This window comes from Lathamus discolor, chromosome 3 (assembly GCF_037157495.1).
Source record: "Lathamus discolor isolate bLatDis1 chromosome 3, bLatDis1.hap1, whole genome shotgun sequence".
NCBI lineage: Eukaryota > Metazoa > Chordata > Aves > Psittaciformes > Psittacidae > Lathamus > Lathamus discolor.
The window spans coordinates 11969538-11995268 of NC_088886.1; the positions used below are offsets into that span (position 1 = coordinate 11969538).

Below are 25731 nucleotides of genomic sequence, written 5' to 3' on the forward strand. Positions count from 1 at the left end.
ACGACTGAATGGTTGCAGGTCTTGGCTAGCACTGTCAGGACCTGTTGCATCTTCTGGCACACAGTTCTAATGCTTGTTTGTATCTTTGCTGTAGGACATCTGGGCAGACATTTGCAAACGCCAGCTCTTCCCGGTCGCATGCCTGCTTCCAAATCCTGCTACGCCGAAGAGGGAAACTGCTTGGCAAATTTTCCTTAGTGGATCTGGCAGGGAACGAGAGGGGTGCTGACACATCTAGTGCTGATCGGCAGACACGAATGGAAGGTGCAGAGATCAATAAGAGCTTGCTGGCTTTGAAGGTAAGCTTATAGCTCAGGGAGCAAGTAGTGCTAATGACTTAGGTTCAGCTCTGGGCTTCTGTTATGCTCCTTTCCAGTGCCAAGGGAAAAGAACAGCCCCAAAAATCCTAGTTTATTATGTCAAGAACCCTGAAAAGGGCGTATAATTCCATTTAGAGTGTTTCCAGTAAAGCAGTGCAGCCTTGTCAGGCCAGACACTGTTACAACTGTTCCAAGCTTCATTCAAGCCATCTTTTTTACATATAGGATGGATATACTAGCTGTCCTGTGACAGTCAAAGACCTGGAGTATATTTAAAGATATAAAGTAAATATAATATAAAGATATTTAAAGCAATAAAGATGACCATTCTCCAGCCTGCTGGATTTACCAGCAACTTGTGGCTGATAGTTTGCAGAGCTCGTTGAGAAGAGGTGCAGATATTGCATTCACAAGACTTGCCTTTTATTAGGAATGTATCCGAGCTTTAGGGCAGAACAAATCTCACACCCCCTTCCGGGAGAGCAAGCTGACCCAGGTGCTGAGAGACTCTTTCATAGGAACAAACTCAAGAACCTGTATGGTGAGTATGTGCATGGCACACACACTGCTTATGGGTTCTGCAGTTTTACTGGATGGAGAGCTGTGTGCCCCTCTAGAATGAGGGGGCTTTAAAGGCAGAAAGCTTCACTTCTCTGGCAAAAAAGTCATACAGTTTCCTCCTCTGCTCACCTGTGGTGACTGAGATACAGCAGTGAGCTATGCCTAGCCCTGGTAGAAGCCGGGCTGAAGAAGTCACTTTCATACAGTGAATGTACAGTAGAGCCTGGCATGCTCTCAAAGGGCTCTGCTTCCTGTGGGGGTGCAGCACTGTGGGTATACACAAAGCCAGTGGAAAGCTGGATGCAGGGCCACTGCATGTCCCACAGAACTATAAAGTAAAATGCCCTTAAGAGAAGGGCTCAACTCTGCCCTAATGTGTCCCAGATGCCTGGTGAGATCTGTAGGACCGTTAGCATGAGTGGAAGTCAGATGTGAAAGTCACTGAGGTCTTTTGTTCTGTTTGCAGATAGCAATGATTTCTCCAGGCATGAATTCATGTGAATACACCTTGAACACACTGAGATATGCTGACAGGTAATGGCCCTTAAGATTTGGGGATTTTATTCTTGTCACAGAGGGTGCTTTGGTTGTTTTTAATCAGACCTTTGGAAGCTCAGGTTCTCTTGTATTGCTTGTAATGGTGATTTGGAGCTTTGTTGTTAGGAGCAAATCATCTTAGAGCTGTCTTATGAAACTCACCCGGTTGCTCTCTGTGTGAGACATAAGAGATTGTATAAGACCATGACTAATGTTTCCTTTCCTCAGAGGAGGAGTCTGTTGTACTGGACTTGACTGCCCTGGTTTTTGTAGGGAGTTTACCATGTCCCAATTACCTCCATGCCCTTTACTTTCTGGATTACTTTAGGTCCCATCTCTAAGTGTGTGCTAAGAATGTGTTCCTTACAGAGCCCTACCGGTGGCACAAAACACTTTGTTCTTGATGAGCTTTAGTATGAGCTAATAAGGTATGGTACCTTGGAGACTTTGGGTGAAATCTGAAGGACCTGAGAACTCAAATGCCTCTAAGCAGATGGTGGGAGTGTGTTTGGAGTGCCCCACAGCTGATCTTGGCTACCTACAGGGTAAGGTAGATTGGCAGGGACCAAGCCCCAGGTTTCCTTGGGTGTCTTGCTGGTAGCTGGAACACCTGTGTCAGAGCAGTGGGTGCCTCCTGGTTTCTGCTTTACATGCCTCTACACCCCTCCAGTGAGGTGACAAGCAAAGATAACACTTGACTGTTGTGCAAGCATCATTTTGTTAATATATGACATCTCAGGCTTGGTAGCTTGCCTTCATTTAGTTCACAAACTGTTGCTGGTTCCTTCCTGGAAAGCATTCCACCCTCTGAAAGGGTGTATGGTAATGCTTGTCATACGCATTCAGGAACATTGTGAATCTTGACAGTGGACAGTTATTCCTGCTCACCTGAAAGTACAGGACAAAGCGCAACATCTGACTTAGAATCATAGAATAGTTAGGGTTGGAAAGGACCTTAAGACCATCCAGTTCCAACCCCCCTGCCATGGGCAGGGACACCTCACACTAAACCATGCCACCCAAGGCTTCGTCCAACCTGGCCTTGAACACTGCCAGGGATGGAGCACTCACAACCTCCCTGGGCAACCCATTCCAGTGCCTCACCACCCTAACAGGAAAGAATTTCCTCCTTAGATCCAATCTAAACTCCCCCTGTTTAAGTTTTAACCCTTACCCCTTGTCCTGTCACTATAGTCCCTAATGAAGAGTCCCTGCCCAGCATCCCTAGAGGACCCCTTCAGATACTGGAAGGCTGACTGTCTATGTCAGCAACAAAGATGTTGGAACTAGATGATCTTGAGGTCCTTTCCAACGCTAAGTATTCTATGATTCTATCTTGAATAAGACCGGTCCCAACACTGATCCACTTGTTACTGGTCTCCAGCCGGACACATTGATCACAACTCTTTGTGTGTGGCCATCCAGCCAGTTCTTTATCCACCGAGTGATCCATCCATCAAATTGATGTCTCTCTAATTTAGAGACAAGGATGTTGTGTGGGACTTGGCATGCTTCAGTAAGATTCTAGCCTTAAGCTGGCCCATTGTGTTCTTTGCCAGTGTACAGAGCGAGTTGAAGCTCCAAGAAGAGAGGGTATTAGGCTGAAACTGACTGGAAATATGAATTTGAACACTAGTAACTGGAATGAAATGCCCAGCTTGTGTACCAAGTTATCACCTATGACTTTCATCCTTCTGTATCTATTCTGGCACAATGGGTATCTGGGCAAAAATCAACCTTAACCTTTTCCTTCTATACTAACTTCTCTAAGCTGGTCATGCTAAACCAAGCTGACATGTGGAAAACAGCTTCTGTGAAAGGCTTTGCTGCAATTAGCATTGTGTATTTGGATGTTTCTCTCCAGGAGAGGTCCTGGAGACAAACATCTCAGCTTTCCTTCCCACAGCCCTCTGAGATTTCTGCCCATGGTAGTTGTTCTGGGTGGGGTAATGTGGAACTTAAGTGCAGCTGAATGTTTCTTGCTGAGCACTGACTGTAGTAGCTGCTCTGTGATGCTGTAGACCAGAAACTGCTGGAAGAACAGTTCGAGTGACGAATCTTTTTGTTGCAGGGTGAAAGAGCTAAGCGTTCATAATGGAGGTGGTGAAACACAGAATCAGATGGAGATTGAGGAAATGGAAGGCTTGAGTCCTCAATACAATGTATGTGTGTGCAGTGGGTTGTACAGATCTTTAAACTGGGAACAATTTGCTGTTCTTACTTGGACTGCTTCTTGCAGCTCTGCAAGGATGAGGAGGAAGAGCTCTCTCCCCACATGTTCAGCTTTCGTGAGGCTATGACTCAAATTAGTGAACGGGAAGAGAAGGTTGTAGAGCAGCTTAAAGAACTGAAACAGGTATGTGGAAGAGGCAAGCCTGGCCTAGGCTGCCTTCTGCATGTTGATTGCAGCTTGCTTGTCTGAGCCAAGTGCTGCTGGGAGGCTGTGGGCTGTAATGCAGACTTGTTACTTTTTCCTCACTTTTTCCTGTGTTTCCTGCCCAACTGGTTAAACTGGGGCATTTCAGTGCTTGTGACCACCTGGACCCCCTACCCCTCCAACTAGCAACCTCTACTTGCTGCTAGTGAGCACTGACTGGTACTGGTTGGTAGAAGCTCAGCTTTGTTGACTGATGTGCCAGGTTTGAGGAAACAAATTGAATTTCCAGGAAGTCAATTTCGTATTGTTATCCTTGTAAATAGAGACTGGCAACTGAACTTGACTACCTCTTGGGAATCACAGAGCAGCCAGACTACGATCTTGAGACCTTTGTGAGCACAGCTAAGTACTTTGTAGAGGAGAGCTCAAGAAACTTCCTGAGTGTTGGAGGTATGTTAATGCTTGTCTCTGACTAGCACTGTCACTGCACCAGCACACCTGTGGGGGTTTGAGCACCCAGTCCTTCTGCTTATGTTATGATTCCGATCACTTTCCTTGGTGATCATATAGACAGATCTGAAATATCCTTTTGTCTGCACTTTCCGAAGTAAAACTTTGGCTAGAAACTTCCACTTATACTGCCATATAACACTGCCTTCCCTTGAGCAGAACACAATAGCCACAAAAAGCAGATGAGCTGAAGTCCATTTGCCTAGGTTGGTTATACAGTTTACCTTTTGCCTTAGCCAAAACCCAAACTTTGAGAAATAGGTCTTGGTACCATATTCTAGAGATTCATACAGGTGTACCCTCTCTTTCCATTCCTGTTTTCATGAATATCAGGCCTTGATACCCATCCACTTACATCAATCTGCCAGGCATATACTGAGATGCCACATCTGCCAGCACCTCAGTTTGGCATGCATTTGCCTTGCCATAGGGCATTAATAAAAGTGCCACGAAATCCCTCCACTGTTCAGTACTGACCCAGTTTGGGGACTTCCCACCTCAGCACAGGAGGCTGTCAACTGCCTGTTTCCTTAGCCCTGCTCACATTCCTTGGAGCAGGGGTGGAAGGCAGGCAGCAAGGCAGATGCATGGGCTTGGTTGACACATGGTAACAGGGGTGGGTACTTAGACTGCCTGGCTGGGACAGGGGAAGCTATGCTGGTAATTGCTACCTTTCTGCCACTACTGCAGTAACTTGTCCTGTAACTGTACCACTCCAGCCAGGGCAGCTGGCATAGTCTGTGCCTCAAAAACAGGCCTATGAGGGTTGTAGTTTTTTAAATGAGGCTAAAAATTGTGGCATCAAAGTGAACTGTCAGTCTGAAATAGTGACTTATTTTTTAAGCAGCCCTGACTGTCTTCCCATCTCAAATGTAGCCCCGTAGCTGTATCTCTCCATTCACCATCTAGAGCGGTGACAAGATAGCAGGAGTAAATGCCCTGCTGCCCTCTCTGCCTTATAGGCTGAGGAAATCTGGCTCTCTGGGATGGTTGGGTTGGTGGCATCTAGTTTGAACTGCAAACTGCAGGCTTGCAACTACTGATGAGGAGAAATGAGCAAGCACAACTGAAGAGCTTTGTGGGACCAGGCAGGATCTGATGTTGGCTGAGCAGTTATTGCCCAGTCCACTTCCCTCTGTGGCCCTGGCAGAGCCCTGCTGAGGGGGACAGCTGGCCCAGGGAGCTCAGCTTCTAGGTCAGTCACCTTGTCACTCCTATCTTCTTTACAGAAACTCTGGATGCCCTGGGGGCTGCCATGCAACTGGAGGAGCAAGCCAGCAAGCAGATGAGGCGGAAGAGGCCTTAGTAAATACAGCAAAACATGGTTCACAAGCAGGTCTTTGTATGTTGTGCATGTTTGTTTGGTTTGTGTCATTCCTATTTTCAGTGTGGTAGAGTGTTTGCAGGTCACATGTGCCTGCGGGTAGAGAACACAGCAGCCTCTCCCTCTTCACGGTCTGGTATCAGGGTGCTTAGTAGAGTGCTAGAACCACCCCTGCAAGGCCTGGGGAGGGGGGCTGAGAGTCTGCTAGATGTCTCTCTTTTGGCCCTTTGCTAGTGACAGTGGTCTCCTCCGATAGAACTAGATACATGTGTATAGTTTTCTAGTGTACATAACCTTTCCAGATGTGCTTGAAACATTGCAAAACTGTTGCAAGTCTGGCTTTTTTTGAAAGAAAATTGACTTGTATGTAATTATACAACACTGGTATTTTAATAAGTTTGATAAATAAATGTTCCTGGATTTAATTATCTTCTATCTTATAAAATATATTTCTTGCTGATTCTGGTGCAGTCTAACAGTCCCTGAAGACTTGCAGGTGGTGGAGAGAGGCTGGTTTCATGGGTGAAGTTCTTTTTTAAGTCTTTACACCTGTTTAAAAATCACTCAAAATAAAAATCCCTCAAAATTGTCTTGCAATTTTGAGATCTTGCTGGCTGGAACTTGCTGAGCAAGGGAGAAGCTGGTTTAGAGGGTACCTACCCTGAGTAAAGCTCAGCATGTAGTAAGGGGATCAGCTCTCTTGACATCAGGTAAGTACTCCCTTATACCACTGGAGTTTACTTAGGATTTGAAGATAGCCCCAGGATCTTACGTCACATAATTCCCCATGGCTAACATACTGCAAGCAACAGCTTACCATTACTCTCTCCCTACATCCCCCAACCTCATCTGCTCCCTAAGCTACCTTCTCCCCCTGAAAGTACAGGATGTCATTTAAGTGATTAGGCCCCCAGCAGCTCTGCACACACCTTCTGAGGACTGTATCCTTGCCATGGCTCTAAGGGATATCTATCACAATGGAGGCCAGTTCTTCTGCCTGGAGTGGATCCATTTTTGTGTACCAGGTCTCAGGACTGTCCTGGAAAAGGCAGCAGAAGAGTTACGATGTTAATGGGATGTGGCCAAGCAGCAGTGACAAGCAGTTAGAGAAGGGATACTTTAACCCAGACAGGATCAGCCTCAGCTGGGGCACTTTTGTGATCAAATGTTTAGGGTTGAACCCTCGGAGCTGTCAAAATTGATGTGTACATGGGTGCTGACTGCATCCTACTAAGATGGCATAGCCACAGACTACCAGGGCTTTAGTTTTGACTAAAGCAAGGCCATCTTGTTCCAGTTTAGGTGTTACTAGTTGCTTGGATTATTCAGCCTTTCCCAGTGCTGTCTTGGGATGTGTAAGGATGGGCCTGGGTGCAAGGAGCAAATGTTGCTCCTGGTTTGCTTCACCTTCCTTCCCTGGTCCCAAGATTGGTTACTGATCTCCATAGCCAGGAGGAGTTCAAGTCATTTCACAGAAGATCTGAGAATCCCTCCTTGCTCTGTCTTTGAAGATCAATTATCTTCTGAACACTGAGACTGAAAGTGAATGCTTCTCAAAGGGGGTCTTAGTTCTGGGCTCTCATGCAAGACTGTATTTCTTGTGAAAAGTCCCATCTACTAACAGGCTTTTTCCCTGTGAAATCCAGACCCTACATCCCTGCAAAACAGACCAAGGTCCTGGGGCCACTAATAAACCCCATAAGGGAGACATGTTTACCATGAAGTGCTGGAACAGTGTGTCCCCTAGTGCATTCTTCACACACTCCTCCAAGAAGGGAAACATGTGGACAAAATACTGCAATAGAACAGACAGTTGATGTGTAGGGAGAAGGGATGCGAGTGTGGGTATAGAGGGTAGAGCTGTAGCGATGATGTAGCTTCAGCTAACCTGTGTCCCATTCCAGTGAGTCCCTGACCACATCCTTTACTGCTGGTGCTATTACAAGTGGTATTTCATGAATGCAGCAAGAGAAACTTGTAGGTGCTCAAGCTTCACTTTGTTCCCCAATGCCAGTTCCCACCTTCACTGGCGGAGGATGTTTGAAAGTATTATACCATGTTCAAGCGTGGTAGTTGCTAGGAAGTTCATCCTGCTGTGCAGTTTGTGTCTGCTTGCACCAGGAAGCTGAGCAGCCTGGTTTCAGCCATTGCTTATTCAGCCTTTCCTAGCTACAGACCATGCGGTCCTTCCCTGCCACTGTTACACAGGCAGAGCTGTGCTGAGGCAGGCCAGCACCAGCAGGGAAAAATAGCCTTTTTCCAGGCAAACTGTCTTGGTTAGCCTCTTATCTCTGTGTGCTTGTGACCCACAGCAAGCCTGGGGCTAGAACAGAGGTGTGAGGGCCAGATTTGGCTTCCCAGTATTCTGTGTGCAGTGAGTGGCAGGAGTAGAAATACAGCTCTTCTCTGAAGGAAGTGTCACTTCTGCCTTTGTGAATAAGCCTTCCTGCTATGCTTAGGCAAAAACCCCAACTAACCAACGAGAAACCCCAAAACAGTGTAGGGAGCCTTCCTCCTCAGGTGCTCTGGGAGCAGACCCATAGCAGACTATGATGTCCCACCATGCTCACCTCCAGGGAGATGCTGGCATATCTCTGGCTGGCCACATGATCCAGGTTCCCCACAGCAACCATCAGGCCGTGTACCACCTTCATCTGGATGAGCTCCTCAGCCACTTCTGCTGACTCCTTGGCTAAGACACTGCAATGAAATAGACCATCAGCCCTCACTTTGTGGTTGGGAACAAGCACACAACAAATTGAAGCTGGGCCTCTTGGGGTGACCTCAATGGTAAATGGTGTGTTCTTGCCCTACCCCAGTGACACCAACAGACAGGAGAGTCAAAATAAACAAGAAATGTTTGGCTGTGTGTGGCACAGTGATCATTTAACACATGGGCTTGCAGAGATATTATTGTTTAATGATTGGCAGGAGCTTCCAGGTGTGTATTAAAGCCCAGCAAGGTTCTTGTGTAACCATAACGAACTAAGACTTAAACGCCACCAACATCACATCCATGAGCACATCCCTGGAAGACAGTCCTATATGTCTTCCTACCCACCAAAAATTTTCTGTCATCTGCTTTTGCACGAAAAGTGTTCCGATAGCACTATCTTGTGGACACTGCAGGAAAATCATACTGAACTGACCGAATGTCATTAGTCTGTAGTCAGTCATACGCACTATATTCTTCCACTGGGTGACCGATGTCCTTTTCTACCCAAAGGGAGCCTCTTCTCTAAGGTATCTATAGTGCTCCAGTAGTTTTTAAGTCCGCATTTCTTACCCCACGATTTTTGCAGCAGCAGCCTGCTGAGTATACACCAGCTTGGGTTCTTTCAGGCCAAGTGTGGCTGTGTCTGCACGAGGAACATTAGGAAGGTAAGAATGCTGCTTTTGAAACACTTCTAAGACATTTGAAGGGAGGGGAGGTGGAGTTACACTGGTAACATGAAAGGAGCATGTAGTTTTTCCAGGAAACGCACCAGAGGGACACTCTGTGGATACAATATCATATGTAACACCCTGCAAGGCTGGGTGCATGATGCCCGCAGCACTAAGAGCCTCCCCCCTACAAGTCAGGGGGATGGCTGAGCCCTGCGGAAGGAGTTGAGGACCCCAGCGGAAGCGCCGCGCTGGGCGCCCTGGCAGGCTGCATCCTGCTGTGTACCTGCGGCGGTCTCGCTGCAGAAGGTGAGCTCTTTCCTGCAGGACGGTGTCAGGAACGCCACGAGGCCCTCTAGCAGCGCTGGGCGGACCTGATGGGCCATGAGGACCTTCAGCAGCTGGATGGCTGGAGGAGAGGGCAAAGGCAGTGATCATGGTAAAGCAGGAAATAACCACCCCGAGGTCGGATGGTTGCTAAACCATGAGGGTCTAACAGTTACGAAATATTCCATCTGTCTTTAACCGAAATAGGGTCAGCTCCGCCGAAGCGGAGCCTCAAAAAATTCCTCGACACTCGTGCTTGTTCCTCTCCACGGAAATCTTTAGTAAAAGGCGAAAGATTTATACGGTCTGAAGAGAAACCAGAGTACGCTCTGCTGTCGTCCCCCGCCACCACCGCCCGCCTGCCCCGCCACCCAGAGCTTAGGGCGACACCCGATCGCCTGCTCCTGGCCCCGCGGTGCCCCGCAACCCAGCCCCGCCGCCGCCACCCGAGCCGCGCAGACCCAAACAGCTCGGACCGGCGATGGCACCGGCCGCAGCAGCGGACACCGGGCAGCACCGCGCTGTCGCGGTGCGCTCTGGGTATGCAAAGTAACGGCGTGCTGATGAGGCGCATGACAATGAAGCGGCGGGCGGGCGCAGATGAGGCGTGGGGTCAGCCCGCAGCCTGTCCCACAGCGAGACCTCGCTTCTCTCCCCGCCGAGCCGCATGTCGGCCCGGTTGGACCACACCAGCATGCAGCCGAAGGCCGACGCTCTTCGCAACCCCCCAGCCAGGCTTTTGTTATTGGTCTGTCTTTAACCAGGATAGGGTCAGCTCCACCGAAGTGGAGCCTCAAAAAATTCCTCGACACTCGTGCTTGTTCCTCTCCACGGAAATCTTTAGTAAAAGGCGAAAGATTTATACGATCTGAAGAGAAACCAGAGTATGGTTGCATTCTTCCCCTGCAGCCTTCCCACCCCCGGCTGCTGCCCCGCAGGACACGGCGACTCCCCCCTCCGAGCTACGCTTCCCACCCAACCAGCACCGGCTCGCCGCAGCTACCGACACCCTCGGCTCGGCCCAAGCCCGCCGGCCACGCCGGTTCCGGGCGGCGGCAACAGGCGGGCGGCACGGCGCTGCCCCGCACTGCACCCTGGGTATGCTAATGAGGCTATGCTAATGAAGAACATGCTAATGAGGAGCCTGCTCCCTGCATCGCGGCAGCGCTGGGCGGGGCCTTGCCGGTACCGGGTGGGCCGGACCGGGGCGCGGCGATGGCGAGGGGCAGGCGGGACCCTGAGCGGAAGCGGGGCGGGACTATGCGCTGCCCGGCTGGGGTCGCGTCGTCCCCGCGGACAGCGCCGCGCAGAGGCGAACAGGCGGCACCGGGAGAGGCGGCGGAGCGGAGCGGAGCGGCGGTGCGGGACGGCCCTGAGCGGCGGGGCGGGGGCAGGTCCCCACGTAACCGCTTCTCTCGGAGCACGACCTGCCGGAGGCAGCGGCCTCTCTGCATCGCCGGGTCCGAGGGCAGGGACCGACCGACCGTTCGCTCGTCCTCTGGGCAGACGTAGGGTGCCCTGCGCAGGGTGGGTGATGAAGCGGCCGCCGGCGGCGGGGGAAAGGGCGGCGCAGATGCCCGAGCAGCGGGTTGAGCGCTGCGGGCAGCCGGGCCGGGCCTAGCCCCATTGGGTTCCCGGAGCCAGGCTGGCCCTCGCTGACCCGCCCCAAAGCGGCTCGTTTATCTACTCCGCGGTCATTGCACTACTGCAACTCCCACCTTTCCCAGTTTCTTTCCCCATAGTAGGACGAGCTCTGTCTTTAACCAGAATAGGGTCAGCTCCGCCGAAGCGGAGCCTCAAAAAATTCCTCGACACTCGTGCTTGTTCCTCTCCACGGAAATCTTTAGTAAAAGGCGAAAGATTTATGCGGTCTGAAGAGAAACCAGAGTATGCCCTCGAGTCCCCGCGCACACGCAGCCTCCCCCGGTTGTCACTCTGTAGGACACGGCGACCCCGCCACTCCCGCTCTGTCCCCGCAGCTATGGCTCGTCGCCCCCCTTACGGCGTACACGGGCAATGCCCCGCACCCGGACAGCGGCGGCCCCGCGGGAACGGACAACTTCAACGGGGCCGGGGCGCCGGTCCGCAGTGCACCCTGGGTATGCAAATGACAGCATTGCTAAGGAGCCGCATGCTAATGAGGCACCCGAGTCGCCGAGGGAGGCTGCACCCCCTTGCGGGGTGATCCGCCCGTCTGGTCCCGCTGCCACACGGGCAGAGGCATCCCATCCCCTGCCCAAGCCGCTCTTACGCACACCCACAGCCTCCCCCAGGCACCCTCAGCCCCTGCCCAGGGCAGCTAGACGGGTCTTACCTTCGTGCTGGACCTGCAGGTGTGTGGAGCGCAGCACACCCAGCACCGGCTCCACCACGGCTGTGGGCGCCTCTCCCACCACGTCCTGCGGGGGAAAGGGGAGAGTGACAAGGACAGTCTTCACACCATACTCCAGGCTGTCCTCTTCCAGCTCTGATGCCAAGGAGGCTGTCCCAGCTCCTGCCAGGGCAGGAAGGACAGATAGGGAAGCTAACGCTGCCCTTAGCCATGACCTACCTGCATGACACGCAGTGTCTGCAGAGCCAGCTGCTGGGCTCGGGGGGAGGCACATGGCAGCACAGCAATGAGGCCTTTGTAGACTTGGTTCTGGTACTTGGGATTGCTGTGGCCCAAAGAGTCCAGCAGAATCTGCGTGTCTTCTTGAGCCTCTGCTGAGTTGGAAGTGGCCAAGAACTTGGCAAGGGATTGCACTCCTGTGCAAAGAGAGACACCAGCTCATGTGCCTGCATGAGCCTGGATCACCCAGCTCAGCTGTTCCACTGCCACCCCAGAGGGAACCCAGCACCACATCCCACTCAAAATATGCCTTGAAGAAGAGAAGCCAAGAAAAAGTTCTTTGGAAAACCAGTTGGCAAAATTCTAACTGGAGTATGTGGCCAAGGCGCTTCCACAGGCATTTACATGAGCAGAGTCTGGCACTGCTAGGGATCCCTCTGATGATCCTGCAGCTTTGTCTTTCTGTGATGGCAGGTATCACTTCATGGCCTCCGACAATGGAATCTGAGCTACAGAATGGCTAACAGGGTTTGGCTTCTGCTGCCCAGGAAAAATTGAAACAAAACAGGAAGAAACCTGTTGTAATGTTCTTTCAAAATCATAGGACCAACTTGGTTGGAAAAGACCTTTAAGATCATCAAGCCCAACTTCCACCCTAGGACTGCCAAGTCCACCACTAAACCATGTCAATAAGGGCTTCATCTACGTGGTTTGTGAACAGTTCCAGGGATGGTGATTCCAACACTGCCCTGGGCAGCCTGTTCCAATGCCTAACCACCCTTTCAATGAAGAAATTGTTCCTAATATCCAGTCTAAACCTCCCCTGGTGCAGCTTGAGACTGTTACCTCTTGTCCTATCACTTGTTACTTGGGAGAAGAGACCAGCCAGCTCCACTCTATCCTCCTTTCAGGTAGCTGTAGAGAGAGATAAGGTCCCTCCTGAACCTTCTCTTCTCTAAACTAAACAACCCCTGTTCTCTCAGCCGTTCCTTGTCAGATGTGCTCCAGACCTTTCACCAGCTTTGTTGCCCTTCTCTGGTCCTGATCCAGCAGCTCAATATCTCTCTTGTACTGAAGGGCCCAGAGCTGAACACAGTGTTTGAGGTACAGCCTCACCAGTGCTGATGATCACTCACCAGGGGGATGATCACTTCCCTAGTCCTGCTTACCACACTACTGCTGATATAGGCCAGGATGCCGTTGGCCTGCTTGGCGGCCTGGGCACAAGCTGGCTCATGTTCAGCCAGCCAAGGTACAAACTGCAAAACCCTCCCACCCCAAGAGGAAAGTTTGCAGTAGGTGAATGCTGCAGGTAAGAAAGGAAACTGTTTTGTGGGTTTTAACTGAAGCAGTTGCAACCAGGAGGACAGCAATATCACATCAAAAGAAGTAAGTGTAAAGAAAGCAAGCTCAGTACAAACAGAGAGGGAATGAAATGCAACTGCTCAACAGCCAAAACTCTGAACTCCTTCTAGCAGAACACTGGGGCATCTGCCATCAGCAGGGGGAGGGAAGGGAATGGCTCAGCACCTCCAGCAGCCCCAGAGGCTAGAGGTCATGGGATAACATCTTTGTCTGAACTAGGAACAAGCACATATGGACACACTGCCTACCATAGCTTTCACAGATGAGCTCCTTATACTTCCTGCCAGCATCTGCAATGAGCTGCAGCAGCTTTACAGACTCCCTCTTGTCCTCTTCTTTGTGGTAGTTCAGCCCTAGTATTTCCAGGAGAATCAAGACATCTCCGATCTCCAGGAATTCGATAAGGTATCTGTGTCTGCAAGGATAGGGGGAACAAAGCTAAAAGCATCACCTACTTCCTCTGTCACTGCATCATGCTCCCAGGAACCATCACCTCCTGTTTTTGAGTGTGGGTGCCCTGTCAGGGAACACCAGGAGGCTTAGCCTGGAACGCAGAGGCAGATGCCTTCCAACAGGATGCTTTGCTGCCAGGAGGTTACCAGCTCCTGTTTTACCCTGTGCTCATTTCAGAACCACAGGCAGAGAAGGCTCCATCTCTGCACTCAGACTCTCACCACACTCATTCTACATTGTGTCAATGACCCGATGGCTCTGGAGATGTGCATAAGCAGTGGATTTGGTTTAGAGAGCATTCAAAATTCCTACCAGAAGCCTCACTGAGGATTGCCTTGCCTTGCCTGAAGTTCTTACACAGCTCTCACAAAACATGTCCAACGACTTGTTGCTTTATCTGCTCACGCTTGTGTGCCTTCCCCATGCACCTCTCATACAGTGACATTCCATACTCACCCACTTGCAGCAGATAGGAAGATGCCAATGGACCTGAGCAGCTTTCTGAGGCATGTGCTGTACGTGTAGCTGTTTGGCAGGGTTAAGGAGAGATATGCAGACCACTGTGGTATCCCACAGGCCTTCTTTGGTGGTGTGGAGGTCTGAACTGCCTACTCTCTCATGTGAGAGTGCATGGACCTTCACCCCATCCCAATATGAGAAAACCCACTAATTCTAGGTCTGTGAGAGACAGGTTACATGGCTCTCCCTTTAGTTCCATCTTTAGATAGACAGGGATATTTAACCCTGCAGAACACAGCTGGATATGGATGTCTCCATACAGAAGCTTACCCTTTAAACAATTTTTTGGTGAAGAACTTTCCCCTTCTCTCCATCCCACTGCCACCTCCAAGGAAGCAGATACGTCATCCTGAGCCATGCTGCTAGGCGAGCCAGAAACAAGCTGGCTCCCTGGGAGAACTCCAGCTCCAGTTCTGGTTCTGTCTTGCTGTCGTTGCTTTTAATGAAATTGTCCAGTATGTGGCTCCGTGCAACTTTGTGGGCACTATCCCATTCCTGCAAGAAAACCATGAGCCTCCTGGTGGCTTCCTGCTCTTTGACAGAAGTCATGATCTCTTCTGCCTAGAGAAAAGCCAGAAGTTAAAAAAGGGCTTAGGAGATAGAAGAAGTCTGTACTAAGGAGTTTCTACCAAAATCAGATTAAAAATCTCTGGCAAATAATATAGAATCATTTAGGTTTAAAGCACTTACTAACCATTAATTTAATCTCATTATCTTTAATACTAATTTCATAGATAGAAAACCTGAGGCAAAAGGAGAGTTCTGGTGTGTCTGAAGCTGCATAATGAATTTGCAACAGACTTGAGATTATTTTCCAGGGCAGGTGGCTTCACCACAGGAGCTCTCTTCTCTGCTCTGTTAATAAAGTCATTTTGATGTTACCCATTACCCCAGCCTTGGTTTCTCACTAGCCTCATGATATGAAAACTGCATCCCATATCTGACCTGCCACAGAATAACTAGGGTGAAATGAGATCACAAATAGGTATGGATTTATGGGGAGTGACAGGGTCAAGGGGGCTGTAAATGCCTGTTAGTACAGCAGCCAGCATGCCCTCATTTGTGTGATGCAGTGACAGCCATTTGGACTGGGTCCACATCCACTCCAGGAAGATGTGCTTGGTCTTGTCAGTGGGAGAGTACTTTGGGACCCTTTGGCATGACAGATATTTGCTCTGTTTTTTACTTAGCTAATTGCTATGGCATGTTTTTAAACAATCTAAGAAAACCTAAAATTATAAGAACTATAGACAAGAAGACAGAAAGTCCAGGAGCATCCTTCGCCTGCACTTCCTTCCATCCCTTCATATAGGTGTTAAATAAAGCAATCCATAATTTGCCCAAATTCTTTGGTACACTTTTCGCTCAGTATGGAATATCCCCTAGTCCATCTTGACAATTGTGAAGGTACACTTTGTAGGGGAATGAAACATTAGAGGATTAAGTTCTCCATTGAGGTAGATGAGAATTCCACTGATGTTTATGTGTTTGGCCTCAAGAGACTGACCAACCTCAAGAAGCACTGCAGTTAAACACCAGTGTCCACGTACACAAACAGGTGCAGAAAGAGGGATGAGGTCACAGACATCTACATTAACACAGGTATGTTGTCCTCCATCAAGGCGTAGCAGCATGCTTGAGGATGAGAAAGGAATTCATACCCTACCTAATACCATTCTTGAACTTCGTATGTAAGAAAAGCACCATTTTAGGTTCTATGTAAAGTGTGGTTTAGGAGGAAAAAAAGTTAAAATGACACAAAATCTTCAGGTTTCAGAATAAGAAGTTTCTTTCAATGTAATATAAGTTACCAAGATTAGCAGTTTCCTATCCACAAAGTTCTTAAGCTTCTTTTCCCTAGAATCTGGACCAAAATTCCAGATCAGTTCCAGAATATCCCTAAGCTGCTCAAAAGTAACTTTCTATTCCTATCACCTAGAGCAGACTGAAAGCAATGACCAAGAGGTGAACATGAACCTCAGTACCTGAAAACAGTACCTGAAAACAAACAAACAAACAACGTCTTCAAAAAGCTGTCTAAGAAACAATGTTTGAGAACTAAGACAAGATGAAATCTCATTTGGGAATTAACGGTCTGTGCTCTGTAAGGAGCCTGTGTCCTTGGCAGGGCATTTTCAGGATCTCCTTTGCAGGGAAGCAGGTTTAAAATAAATCCATTTTCCCAAAATAGTTGTGATTGAAAATGTTATTAGCCATAACAAATGTTAGTGCTGACAGGAGAATGGCCTGTTAGGGGCCTCTGGTGAAACAGTCAAGTGAAAGTCATATTTCACATTACTGCGAGCATTTTCCTGTGATTTACAGAATATTTGTGAAACATTACTTGCAAGGCATATGATTGATATTGAGAGAACAGCTAGTGTGTAGGGGGAACTTGTATTTCACAGCGCTGTTTGCATGAAATTTACAGTCCCATAAAGTGCTCCTCTGTCCTCAACAGAGATCTAGTTAAAAGAACTTTACAGTCTGAAACATCCCAAAATTGATTCTAAATTAACGTTTCCATATTTATGTTGAAGATGCTGGTGGTGTAATGCTACCCTATTTTTATTATAAAGCTGCAGTAAGCCCTCCACTATTCAGAAATACCAGCACCAGCCTCTAGACGTGAGGATTTTAGGGATACACAGGGCTTGCCTATGAATCAACGGCCAAAAAAAAAAAAGAGAAAAAAAAAAAGCTGGAAACAATAACATGAGGCTTCTGAGGATACAGTGGTATCAGTCCCTGGTTGCTATAATAACAGCATCTGCTGACAGAGTAGTCTTTAAGCCAACATTACAAAGTACCCTGAAAACATACATGAATATTTTTATGATGACTATTTTACATATGGGAACATACAGATGGATACATATGGGAAGTTAAATGACTTGCCTGAGTCGTTTGTCACTGCTAGCATCAGCATGTAACTGGCTTCAAACTCTGCTCTCAACAGTGCTGGGCTGCCACCCCAGTCCACTGGACCTAATAACCAAAACAAGGCTGGGTCAGGGCAGAGCTTTATTGCTGCCAAGAAAAGGACAAGTGATTTAGCAACTGGCTTTAGCAATTCAGCAGTTCTTTACATCCAGAGTGCTGCTAAATCATCAGATTGAGATCAAAAGACAGTGGTGTTGCATCACCCTCAGTGGGAGTGTGAGGTGCCAGGGACTGACAGCCTTGAACTCATGGAAGGACAGAGTGATGGTGATTTGGCACTACCTTTGCATCTTGCAACACTAAGATTTTGCCCAGCCTCAAGCAAAACTTTGAGCTTGTATTTCCCTAGCAGGTTTCACCCCCTCCTGCCACACCTCAAGTCCCCCACAACCCTCCTCATACACAATGCACCTTCCTCAGTACACCCCAATGCCTTCCACCCAACCCCTATCCACCACAGTCCCACTGGCCCCTCTCTCACTACATGTCCTGCCTCCCAGCACCACTGTTAACCCCAGCTACCACCCCAAACCTAACCCCTGCACTCCCCTCACCCCCAGCCAGGCCCTGCGCTGACTCCTGCACAGATCCCTGCCCTAATCCACTGCAGCCTCAACATTCCCCATTCCAGGCTTGAGCCAGCCCAACTACACCCCAAAACCACCTCAGCCCCTACAGTCCCTCACACGCTCCCTGTCCCCATGGGCTCCCCCAGACCCAAACGCCCAGCTCAGGACCAACGACCCCCTCAAACCCCCACTCCCAGCCTATCCCCCAGCCCCTCTGACCATGTCCCGACCTCCAGGCCCTACAGTCCCGCTCATCCCGACCCTTCCAGGCCCTACACCCCCCAACGGCAGCGCTCCCCTCAGCCCCTCACTCCCCCTCACCTTCCCTGAGGAGGCGGATACCCGCCGAATGACTGACACCTCACCCGAGCCAATCACTATCCGCTTTTATCCCTTCTGCCCAATGGGAGGGCGAGGTTACACCACAGTGGGCGGGGCTTCCCCTCCGGGTGCTAAGGGCGCGTTGCTAAGGAAATGGGAGGCGGGGAGGGGACGGGACGGAGTGTGAGGCGGGGTGCGCGCTTCGCCTTCCCATTGGCTGCGGGGCGGGGCTGGGGGCGGGGCTTCCTGTGCGGGACAACGGAAGCGCCGGTGGGTGGGGAGGTGGGAGTTAGTGGGCACGGGCGCCGGCAGGATGGAGGACGCGGTGGTGGAGCTGGCGCCGGGGGACGACTGCGGTGAGGGGGACAGCGGGCCGGGGGGGGCTCCGAGGGGAAAGGGGAGGCGGGGGGGACCGGGGGGACCGCAGTGACAGGAGGGTCGGGGGCACCCTAAAGGGTGGAGAGGCGGGGGTCGGGCCTGGGGGGCTCCTGAGGGTGGGCGAGGGGACCAGGCGACCAGGCCGCGGGGGTTCCTGAGGGGGGACGCTGGGGATCGGACCTGTGGGACCTGTACGGGAGGGGCGGGAGCCGTGGGACACTTGCGTCTGGTCGTTTGTGGAGGGCAGTGCAGGACACGTTCCCTCTGATGCCTCCCCAGCTCCTAGGAGGTGTGAGGAGGGGTCTCTGCCCCCCGTAGCGATCTGCGCACTGCTGGTTGTTCATCAGTGGAGAGCGTTGGGAAGCTGCGGGGATTGAAACTGTGCTGCGAGTCCATGTAGTGAAACTGGGATGGGGCAGTGTGCATAACTGACTGAGAAATCAAGCTAATACCCAGTTCACCGTTACATTTAAACTTTATTAAGCAAGTTGGCGTAAGTGCTGATTCTGGTAGATGGGAGGACAGTCATTTGAAATCTTGTGATTTGTTTCAGAAAGCAATACCAAGAGAGGGCATGCAGATGGTCAGCCTGTGGTGATCCTTCTGGGTTGGGCAGGCTGCCAGGACAGATACCTGGCCAAATACAGTGCAATCTACAGCCAGAAGGTGAGTACCTGATTCATATTTTTATGACAGTCATGCAGCTCTCTGACAAACTGCCTCTTTTTGTGCATGTTGGTAAAATCACTCTAAAGCCTCTCTTAGTCTGAAGAGTCATTGGGAGCAAGTGGCAAGTTCTGTTGTCATTGGAAACTCCTTGTCTCTTTGAGCCCAGGCAGCACTACCTAACAGTGGCTGATGTAATCTCTGTGTGTGCAGCTGAGACAAAATTACTGCCTCGGAGAAACTTGTGTGAATCACTGGAGGTCTTTGAGGCTTTTGAAGTTATTCAGGAATGATATGAACTATGTTAGCTTTCCAAACAGGTAAACATGTGGGGAAAGATTATGGGTTTATGGCTTCCTAATCGATCACAGCACATACTTGGTGAGGCCAGGCTGAGGATTGACAGAGCCCATCAGCGTCCGTCATTTGTTTGGCTTTTCCTTCCTATGAGGGTGATTCATCTAAATATTGTAATGCAAATTCATTTCATCCTGTCTCTGAAACAGGCATCCTATAATAATCATACCTGCTTATTGGGAGTCCTTTTGTTTGAGCTAGAGAGGTCTGTCTAATTGCTAGTTCCCTAAGTTATAATATTTTCTAATACTGTATTTTACTGGAGTGACCCCAGCTTGTAGATCCAGTATTTATCCAGATCTGTTTCAGCTATAGGTGGTAAAGTTTGTACATTAACAAGATTATTGTTAATGTGTAATCTAGTGCAAGAGTCAGTAATTGCCTTGTTCTAGTGAAGAATTAATCGTGAAGTGAATGTTGTGACTAAGAAATGCTGCTGAGCAGATGAGGAGCTTGTTACATGGCAGCATGACTTTTTAAAAAATACTTTTCTGTCAGAAAGATGACACAAATGGGAAAGGAAAGAAAGGGGTTTCTTAGCTCCCTAGCAGCAAAGTGGCTGCAACCATGGTAGGACTGTACAGAAGACTTTAAGAACTTGATATCCCCTTCTTTGTTGTTCACTGCCTATGGAGCTCTGGGCCGGAGGGCTAACCTGGTGGCTTTGGCTTATGTTTGTCAGTGTGTTATGTCAGTGAGTTTAGGTGGTAGAAAAGACCTAAAGCATTTATAAACGTAGTGCCATCTGCTTTATTTAGAAACTCCTCCAAGATCCTGTTTCCCAATCTACACCTAAATGTAAGGCCTTAACTGTAAAGGCAGTTGGTCAGGCGTTCTGAATCTCTGAACCACTGCTCTTCATTTGTACAGCTGGAGCACTTCAAAAAGGCTTATGGAAATCATGTCAGTGTTTGTTGTGGGTGAGTCTTGGAGACAGCTGCAAACAAGTACTGCCCAAAGACAGGAAGAAGTTCCTTCTCCTTCTTGCATTTGTTTCAATATCACGAAATAGATGTGTACCAGAGCAGGCCCCTCTTACCCAAATGGCTCATACTTATGGTTTGTGAATTGGAGAGATGGTTTTTTCTTCCTGGGCGAAGACTAACACTTGTAAAAGCTTGGGTGGCAGTGTCCGCAGGGGCTGTGCCAGTTAACACAAGATCTAAAGGATTTAAAACATTATAAAATCCAGGCCTCTGATACCACATAAACCTTTTCATAATACTGTGTGCTGTTATGATTATTATAATCCTGTTCATATTGGTGCATTGCTACAGATACTGAAGACTTTCTTCTGGCCCTGTAGTTTCTGTTGGAAACCTGTCCCAAATTTTCGTGTTCTTTGTGTTGATGCTTGCCTACTCCATGTAATTTGCAGCACAGCCTAAATGTGTGTGGGATCTCTTTCTGTTCTTCTTAGGGGTGCACTGTCATCCGCTACACAGCTCCATGGAGGATGGTATTCTTCTCTGAGACCTGTGGCATCAGGTCCCTCCAGACCCCAGCCAAGCGACTTCTGGAGCTACTCTTTGAATACAGCATTGAGAACAGACCGGTTCTTTTCCATGTTTTCAGCAATGGTGGAGTCATGCTGTACCGCTACATCATGGAAATGCTCCACTCTCACAAGCAATTTAAAGACCTCAGAGTAGCAGGCACTATTTTTGATAGTGCCCCTGGCAGAAGAAACCTGAGAGGAGCCCTTCGTGCCTTTGCAACAATCCTGGTGTCCAGGAATGTGCTGCTCAAGTATTTCCTCTTGTTTGCTTTTGCTACCACAGCTGCTGTGCTGCGAATCTTGCTGTACCCATTGACCCGCTTCATCCACGAGAGCCATTATGACGCCCTGCTGAAAGCACCCTCACGGTGGCCTGAGCTTTACCTCTATTCCCAAGCCGACGCCATCATCAAGGCCAGCGAAGTGAAGTCCATGGCTGATGCCCGTCAGCGGCTTGGTGTCTCCGTGAAGGCTGTGGACTTCGCATATTCAGCTCATGTTAGCCACATGCGGGCATATCCCACCTATTACAGCAGCCTTTGTACAGCTTTCCTGTCTGACTGTCTTGAGGGCTCACCTCAATAGAACCATAATGACCACCAGTGTTTGCCTCTTTGCTCAGTTTATATGGGAAACTTCATCCCCTTTGCCTTTACGTGTTTGGAGGGAGGGAAGTTGAGACTTATTAGCTGTTTGGGTTGTTTTTTTCTCTCCACCATATACAAGTTTGAAAGCTTCCATGCTACAGCAGAAGGTAGATAAGGATTAATTTAAAGTACTGAAGGTGAAATCCTAGGATGGTTGATGTTGATGCGCTTTGATGATGACACCAGGGTGTCACAGGCCAGAATTTCACACAGGTGGTTATTTGTTTCTTCCTGTTCTCCTGTTGTTCTCTGCTTTCCACGTTGTGTCCTTGTTCACTCATGTTCAATATGCATGGTCTGTTGCCTTGTGCTGATTTTACATGTCTTTAGCTGTTTTTTTCTTCTGAGCCATTTCTTTCATCTCACAGTGAGCAAACAGAAGCAGCTGTGCAGGATTTGCCTGTTCTCTTGGTGCATCCCATCTCTTGTTATGTTGCTTGCTGGAGATCAGGCCCAGAAACCAAGTGTAAGACCTGGATGAGGTGTGTGCAGGGCAGTGTGGCCGTACGATCATCTGGTTCCACTAAATAGCTGAGATAGAGCATTCAAAGCTTTGATCCTTGTTGAGAGCTCAAATGTTTGTGATAACTTTTGTGGTTTTCAACTAAAACATCCAAGTTAACCTTTTCGAATGTGTCTTGTGTTTGTTTCTCTTCTTTCCTGTCTTCTGTGTGTTCTTCTGAGTAGTTTTGCTTCCTAGGAGAACTGCTGATTTATTATTGTGGGTCTTTGAGCAGCCTATAGTGTGCTTTGGGAAATGCAGGGAAACTGGCAGAGCTGTAACCCTAAAGACCACAGAAACAGAAAGGTGAAACTACAGAGAAAAATGAAACTGTCTCTTGGAGCAATGATTTATGCTGGCTGTGTCTTAAGTCACTTCCAGCCCACAAATGACCGCGACATTCAATGTTTTTCCCCATAATGTTCTCTTCAGATGATCAGTTTTTGCTGTCCGTGCAGCATGTACTAGTAATACAAGAAATTAATTCCACCTAGTGAAAAAGTTGCTCATTGCAACTCATGGCTCTTCAGCCATGTTTGGTTTTGGGGTTTGTTGTTTCTTTGTGGGAGAAACGGGGATAAAGACAGAAGAGAGCCTGCTAATATGTTTACTTCATGTCACAGCATTGCCAGTTAATCAACCTTGTGGTGGACAGGATTAGCCAACTTTAAATTCCTAGTCCAAGATTGCCAGGAACAGGCTGTGGAGGGCTGTGATACAGGCTTGTTTGAGCAAGGGGCTGCCCTCGTAAAGAAGGAACATAAAAAGCACGAGGGTTTTCATGGCTGTTTGCTGCCTGTGGGCTGCTATGCTTGTCTTGCCCATCCTTGGGATGCTGGCATCCACAATTATAAAGCACTTGCTGTTCTGAATCGAAATGCAGAGAGGGAGCTCTCTGTGGAAGTACACCAGGGTGGGGTGTGGACGGCAGCCAGCAGAACTGTTTTTAGCAGGCTAGTGTGGCAGCACTTGTTTAATACTAGAGTACTGTACTTGTTTAATTACTAGAGTAATGCCATGTTGGGCATGGCTGTAAAGGATGTACAGGGATGTGTAGGTGATAATTAAGTGAAAAGGTGTTGATAGCCTGTTTTACCTTCAGCTTTTTTTAAATGAAGAACTGGCTCCAGGTACAGGAGTCCTTGTTGCTCAGGGTTGTCTTCTGTGATCCCAGTTTCAGCTGCCACTGTGAAGATGAGCTGTGATTGCCCTGGGTAAGATAGATAGATAGCTTCCAGCCTGCTGCTTCTCCGAACCCCCTGGAGTTTGGGTCTGTAAAATCCAGGCATGGTCCCCTGTACCCAGAAAGCTCATCAGAGATCTCCCAGCTTTTTAAAGCAGGCCCTTGGTTTGTGCTGGCTGTGCTGTGATTCCTGAGTTGGGCTCTGCTTGCCTTCCCAGGGATCTGGGCTGTGTCTGCTAAGCATCCAGCCCGTTTGTGGCACTGGGAAAACTCTTAGGGAGCAGAGGTGATAAAAGGTTATTTAAGTAGCACTTGCCCTCATGCTGGTTTCTATGGGTTCAGTATTTACAGAACAGTTAAACACTCCATAACATACGCCTCTGGATTAATGCATTTGTGCTGGGCTGGGAATCTGCTGTTCCTGTTTATTGCTGTGGGTGTTGGAACTTCTCCTGTTTAAGGACTTGGGCTGTTGCAGAGCGTGGCTGGCAGGAGCTGGAGCTAAACCCTCTGTCCCTGTGTGAGGTTCCCTCTGGGAAGAGCCTCACCAGTGTCAGCTCCACATTCACCTCCCCACCATGGGATTGCTGCTTCCCTAATTCAGTACAGCTTTGCTCCAGCTCCCCACTTTCCATGGCAGCAGGCAGGGAGCAGGTGCTGGAGCTCTGCAGTTGGAGGTCCCCTGGGCTTTACAGGCAGGAACTTGCTCATGGGCATTTCCACTGCTCAAAACTGACTTGGAGTTCAGGGCTAGTCAGTGCACACACCTCTGTAAGAGCAGGGGCTTCTCCAGCAAGCCAGTGATTTACAGAGGCACCATCAGCATCAATCTTCCGGGTGGGTTTCATTTTGTGTGTCCCAGCCAGTTTTAATTATGCTTATGAGCCGTGTGTTAAATGTACTGTCTGATACATCACCTTCTTCTTGCCTATACAGTATGTATGTTCACCCTCCCCTTTCTGCCCTCTTTATTTCTGTTGCTTGTTATTTAAAACAGAAGGTTAATAACTTGGAGCCTGAAGGCACACGGCCAAGAACTGATCCAAGCACTACTGGATTTAAAAAATCCAGCTTCAAATGTTTAATCCTTGCTAAACTGTCACAGTTTGGTGCAGCCTGGGTTCCTAAAGAGCTTCAGCCCGAACACTGAAAGCCAAAGGTTGGGATATCCTGGTAAATCCAAGTAAATATCTGAGAGGAGCTATGGGAGGGTATTTATTTCAGATGTGGTCTTTGGGAGGAAAAATGCAGCATCCCTGGGCTTGCCTGGTGGGATGGGAGCAGGATATGGCACAAGCGATCTCTGCTGGGGGCTGCCTGTGTAGCCAGGGTGGCCCATGGCACTGGGAGAGGCTGTGGTGGGGACTGGTGCAGAGCAGGGGCATGATTCAGCCTAGCCAGGGGTCGAGTTTTGGAGCAGGAGGGAGCATCTTGCAGCACATCTAATTCAGAGCAGCCCCTTGAGCAAAGACTGACCTGTGCCTAATAAAGGTGTTGTTTTAAACCAAGTCTGCTGTTGCCTTTTGTGTGTTGGGGCAGGAAACTGTGACCGGGCTGAGCTCCCATCTTTGTCCATGTTGGGATGTCGTGGATGTATGGGCAAAGCTCTGCCACTGATGGAGAAGTGTGAATGGCCTGAATGGAGCCAAGCAACCCAGCTCCGTCTGCTGCTTGCCAGAAAGAGAAGGGGGGAGGCGTGAGCCTGGTTTCCATCCCCATGGAGGTGATGGAGGCCATTGCTGGTAGCGGGTGGCCACAGCAGCCCTCAGGCTGGGGTGTTGGGTCCGGGCAGAGCAGCATTCCACGAGGTGGCAGCAGCCGCTCTCCTTCCTACGTGGGGAGATTGCCACCTGCGGAGACCCCAACCTGTGTGTGTGCCCGGGAGCACCTCCTGCGAGAGAGGCCCCTCGTGAGGCAAGGGAAAAGGCCAGCAAGAGCAAACTCTGATGGCGAGGAGCGGAAAGGGTGAGCTAATACAGACCAGCAACAGGCCCTGGAGCTGCACCCCATGGGGAGTCATACTAGATCCTGTTTCTTAGCTTCAACTGAACATAAACTGGAATCCTGATGTCAGGAAGAGCGTTACTGCTCTTCCCACATCAGGAGGTCAGGTTGCACCTTCCCTCTCCATGGCACAGAGAGAGCTAGCTATTCTTTAAAGTAAATCCATGCGATATTGTGGTTACAGACCATGGTCCAGCTTCTGGAGACCCCACAAATTGGGACTGTGGAGCTCCCTTGGGTTCCCTGTAGCCCCCAAGCCCTGGCGAGGGAGCTGAGCTTAGCACTGCTCTCTAGAAAGGCTGGTAGTACCCTATAGCACACAGGGCTGCGGCTTGGGGGGCAGTTAGGAAACACAAGGGCACAAATGGGGGCCACAGGCACTATCTGAACCCCCAAGTGCAGCCCCTAGGCACCGCTCCTGCACCCAGCACAGGG

At 49.4% G+C, this 25731-nt stretch overlaps 3 protein-coding genes and 3 non-coding genes across 11 annotated transcripts in view; 2 read left to right on the forward strand and 4 right to left on the reverse strand.

Moving 5' to 3' along the window:
* The window catches only part of KIF2C (kinesin family member 2C), a 19324-nt gene extending 13270 nt beyond the window's left edge, over positions 1-6054 (forward strand). For both annotated transcript variants that reach the window (XM_065673510.1, XM_065673511.1), the window contains 7 exons: positions 95-299; positions 751-861; positions 1348-1415; positions 3490-3580; positions 3658-3774; positions 4119-4245; positions 5535-6054. In XM_065673510.1, coding sequence (XP_065529582.1) covers positions 95-299; positions 751-861; positions 1348-1415; positions 3490-3580; positions 3658-3774; positions 4119-4245; positions 5535-5611 — 796 coding nt within the window. In that variant the 3' untranslated portion in view covers positions 5612-6054. The remainder of the gene's footprint in view (positions 1-94; positions 300-750; positions 862-1347; positions 1416-3489; positions 3581-3657; positions 3775-4118; positions 4246-5534) is intronic.
* ARMH1 (armadillo like helical domain containing 1) lies at positions 1407-18120 on the reverse strand. 5 transcript variants are annotated; one of them, XM_065673513.1, is made up of 13 exons: positions 18062-18120; positions 17123-17216; positions 14572-14785; positions 14166-14234; positions 13505-13671; positions 11892-12088; positions 11655-11739; positions 9300-9422; positions 8916-9126; positions 8200-8329; positions 7347-7424; positions 6559-6668; positions 1407-1591 (listed from the first exon to the last, which is right to left on the reverse strand). In XM_065673513.1, the coding sequence occupies exons 3-12, from the start codon at positions 14775-14777 to the stop codon at positions 6588-6590; spliced, it is 1347 nt and encodes a 448-aa protein (XP_065529585.1). In that variant the 5' UTR covers positions 14778-14785; positions 17123-17216; positions 18062-18120; the 3' UTR covers positions 1407-1591; positions 6559-6587. The 5 variants fall into 5 exon arrangements, with proteins under 5 accessions (XP_065529585.1, XP_065529586.1, XP_065529588.1 ...); XM_065673514.1 differs by lacking the exon at positions 1407-1591 and adding an exon at positions 1635-2306; XM_065673516.1 differs by lacking the exon at positions 1407-1591 and adding an exon at positions 5996-6178 and having other exon boundaries at positions 8916-8988.
* LOC136012476 (U5 spliceosomal RNA) lies at positions 9552-9666 on the reverse strand. The gene has a single exon (XR_010611778.1). It is a non-coding gene; the product is annotated as a U5 spliceosomal RNA (small nuclear RNA).
* Positions 10114-10228, reverse strand: LOC136012472 (U5 spliceosomal RNA). Its single transcript, XR_010611773.1, has one exon. It is a non-coding gene; the product is annotated as a U5 spliceosomal RNA (small nuclear RNA).
* Positions 11117-11231, reverse strand: LOC136012475 (U5 spliceosomal RNA). The gene has a single exon (XR_010611777.1). It is a non-coding gene; the product is annotated as a U5 spliceosomal RNA (small nuclear RNA).
* Positions 18121-18349: 229 nt separating the features above from the next.
* TMEM53 (transmembrane protein 53) lies at positions 18350-24800 on the forward strand. The gene is made up of 3 exons (XM_065673518.1): positions 18350-18417; positions 18993-19105; positions 20883-24800. The coding sequence occupies exons 1-3, from the start codon at positions 18375-18377 to the stop codon at positions 21543-21545; spliced, it is 819 nt and encodes a 272-aa protein (XP_065529590.1). The 5' UTR covers positions 18350-18374; the 3' UTR covers positions 21546-24800.
* The last annotated feature ends 931 nt before the right edge of the window (positions 24801-25731 follow it).

Coding starts and splice junctions, on each gene's coding strand:
- ARMH1 (XM_065673513.1), bottom strand. CDS start 14,777: ATGACTTCTGTCAAAGAGCAGGAAGCCACCAGGAGGCTCATGGTTTTC. Junction 11,740..11,891: donor AGACACTGCGTGTCATGCAG/GTAGGTCATGGC, acceptor TTTCCCCCGCAG/GACGTGGTGGGAGAGGCGCC. Junction 9,127..9,299: donor CTGCAGCGAGACCGCCGCAG/GTACACAGCAGG, acceptor TTGTATCCACAG/AGTGTCCCTCTGGTGCGTTT.
- TMEM53 (XM_065673518.1), top strand. CDS start 18,375: ATGGAGGACGCGGTGGTGGAGCTGGCGCCGGGGGACGACTGCG. Junction 18,418..18,992: donor GGCGCCGGGGGACGACTGCG/GTGAGGGGGACA, acceptor GATTTGTTTCAG/AAAGCAATACCAAGAGAGGG. Junction 19,106..20,882: donor GTGCAATCTACAGCCAGAAG/GTGAGTACCTGA, acceptor TGTTCTTCTTAG/GGGTGCACTGTCATCCGCTA.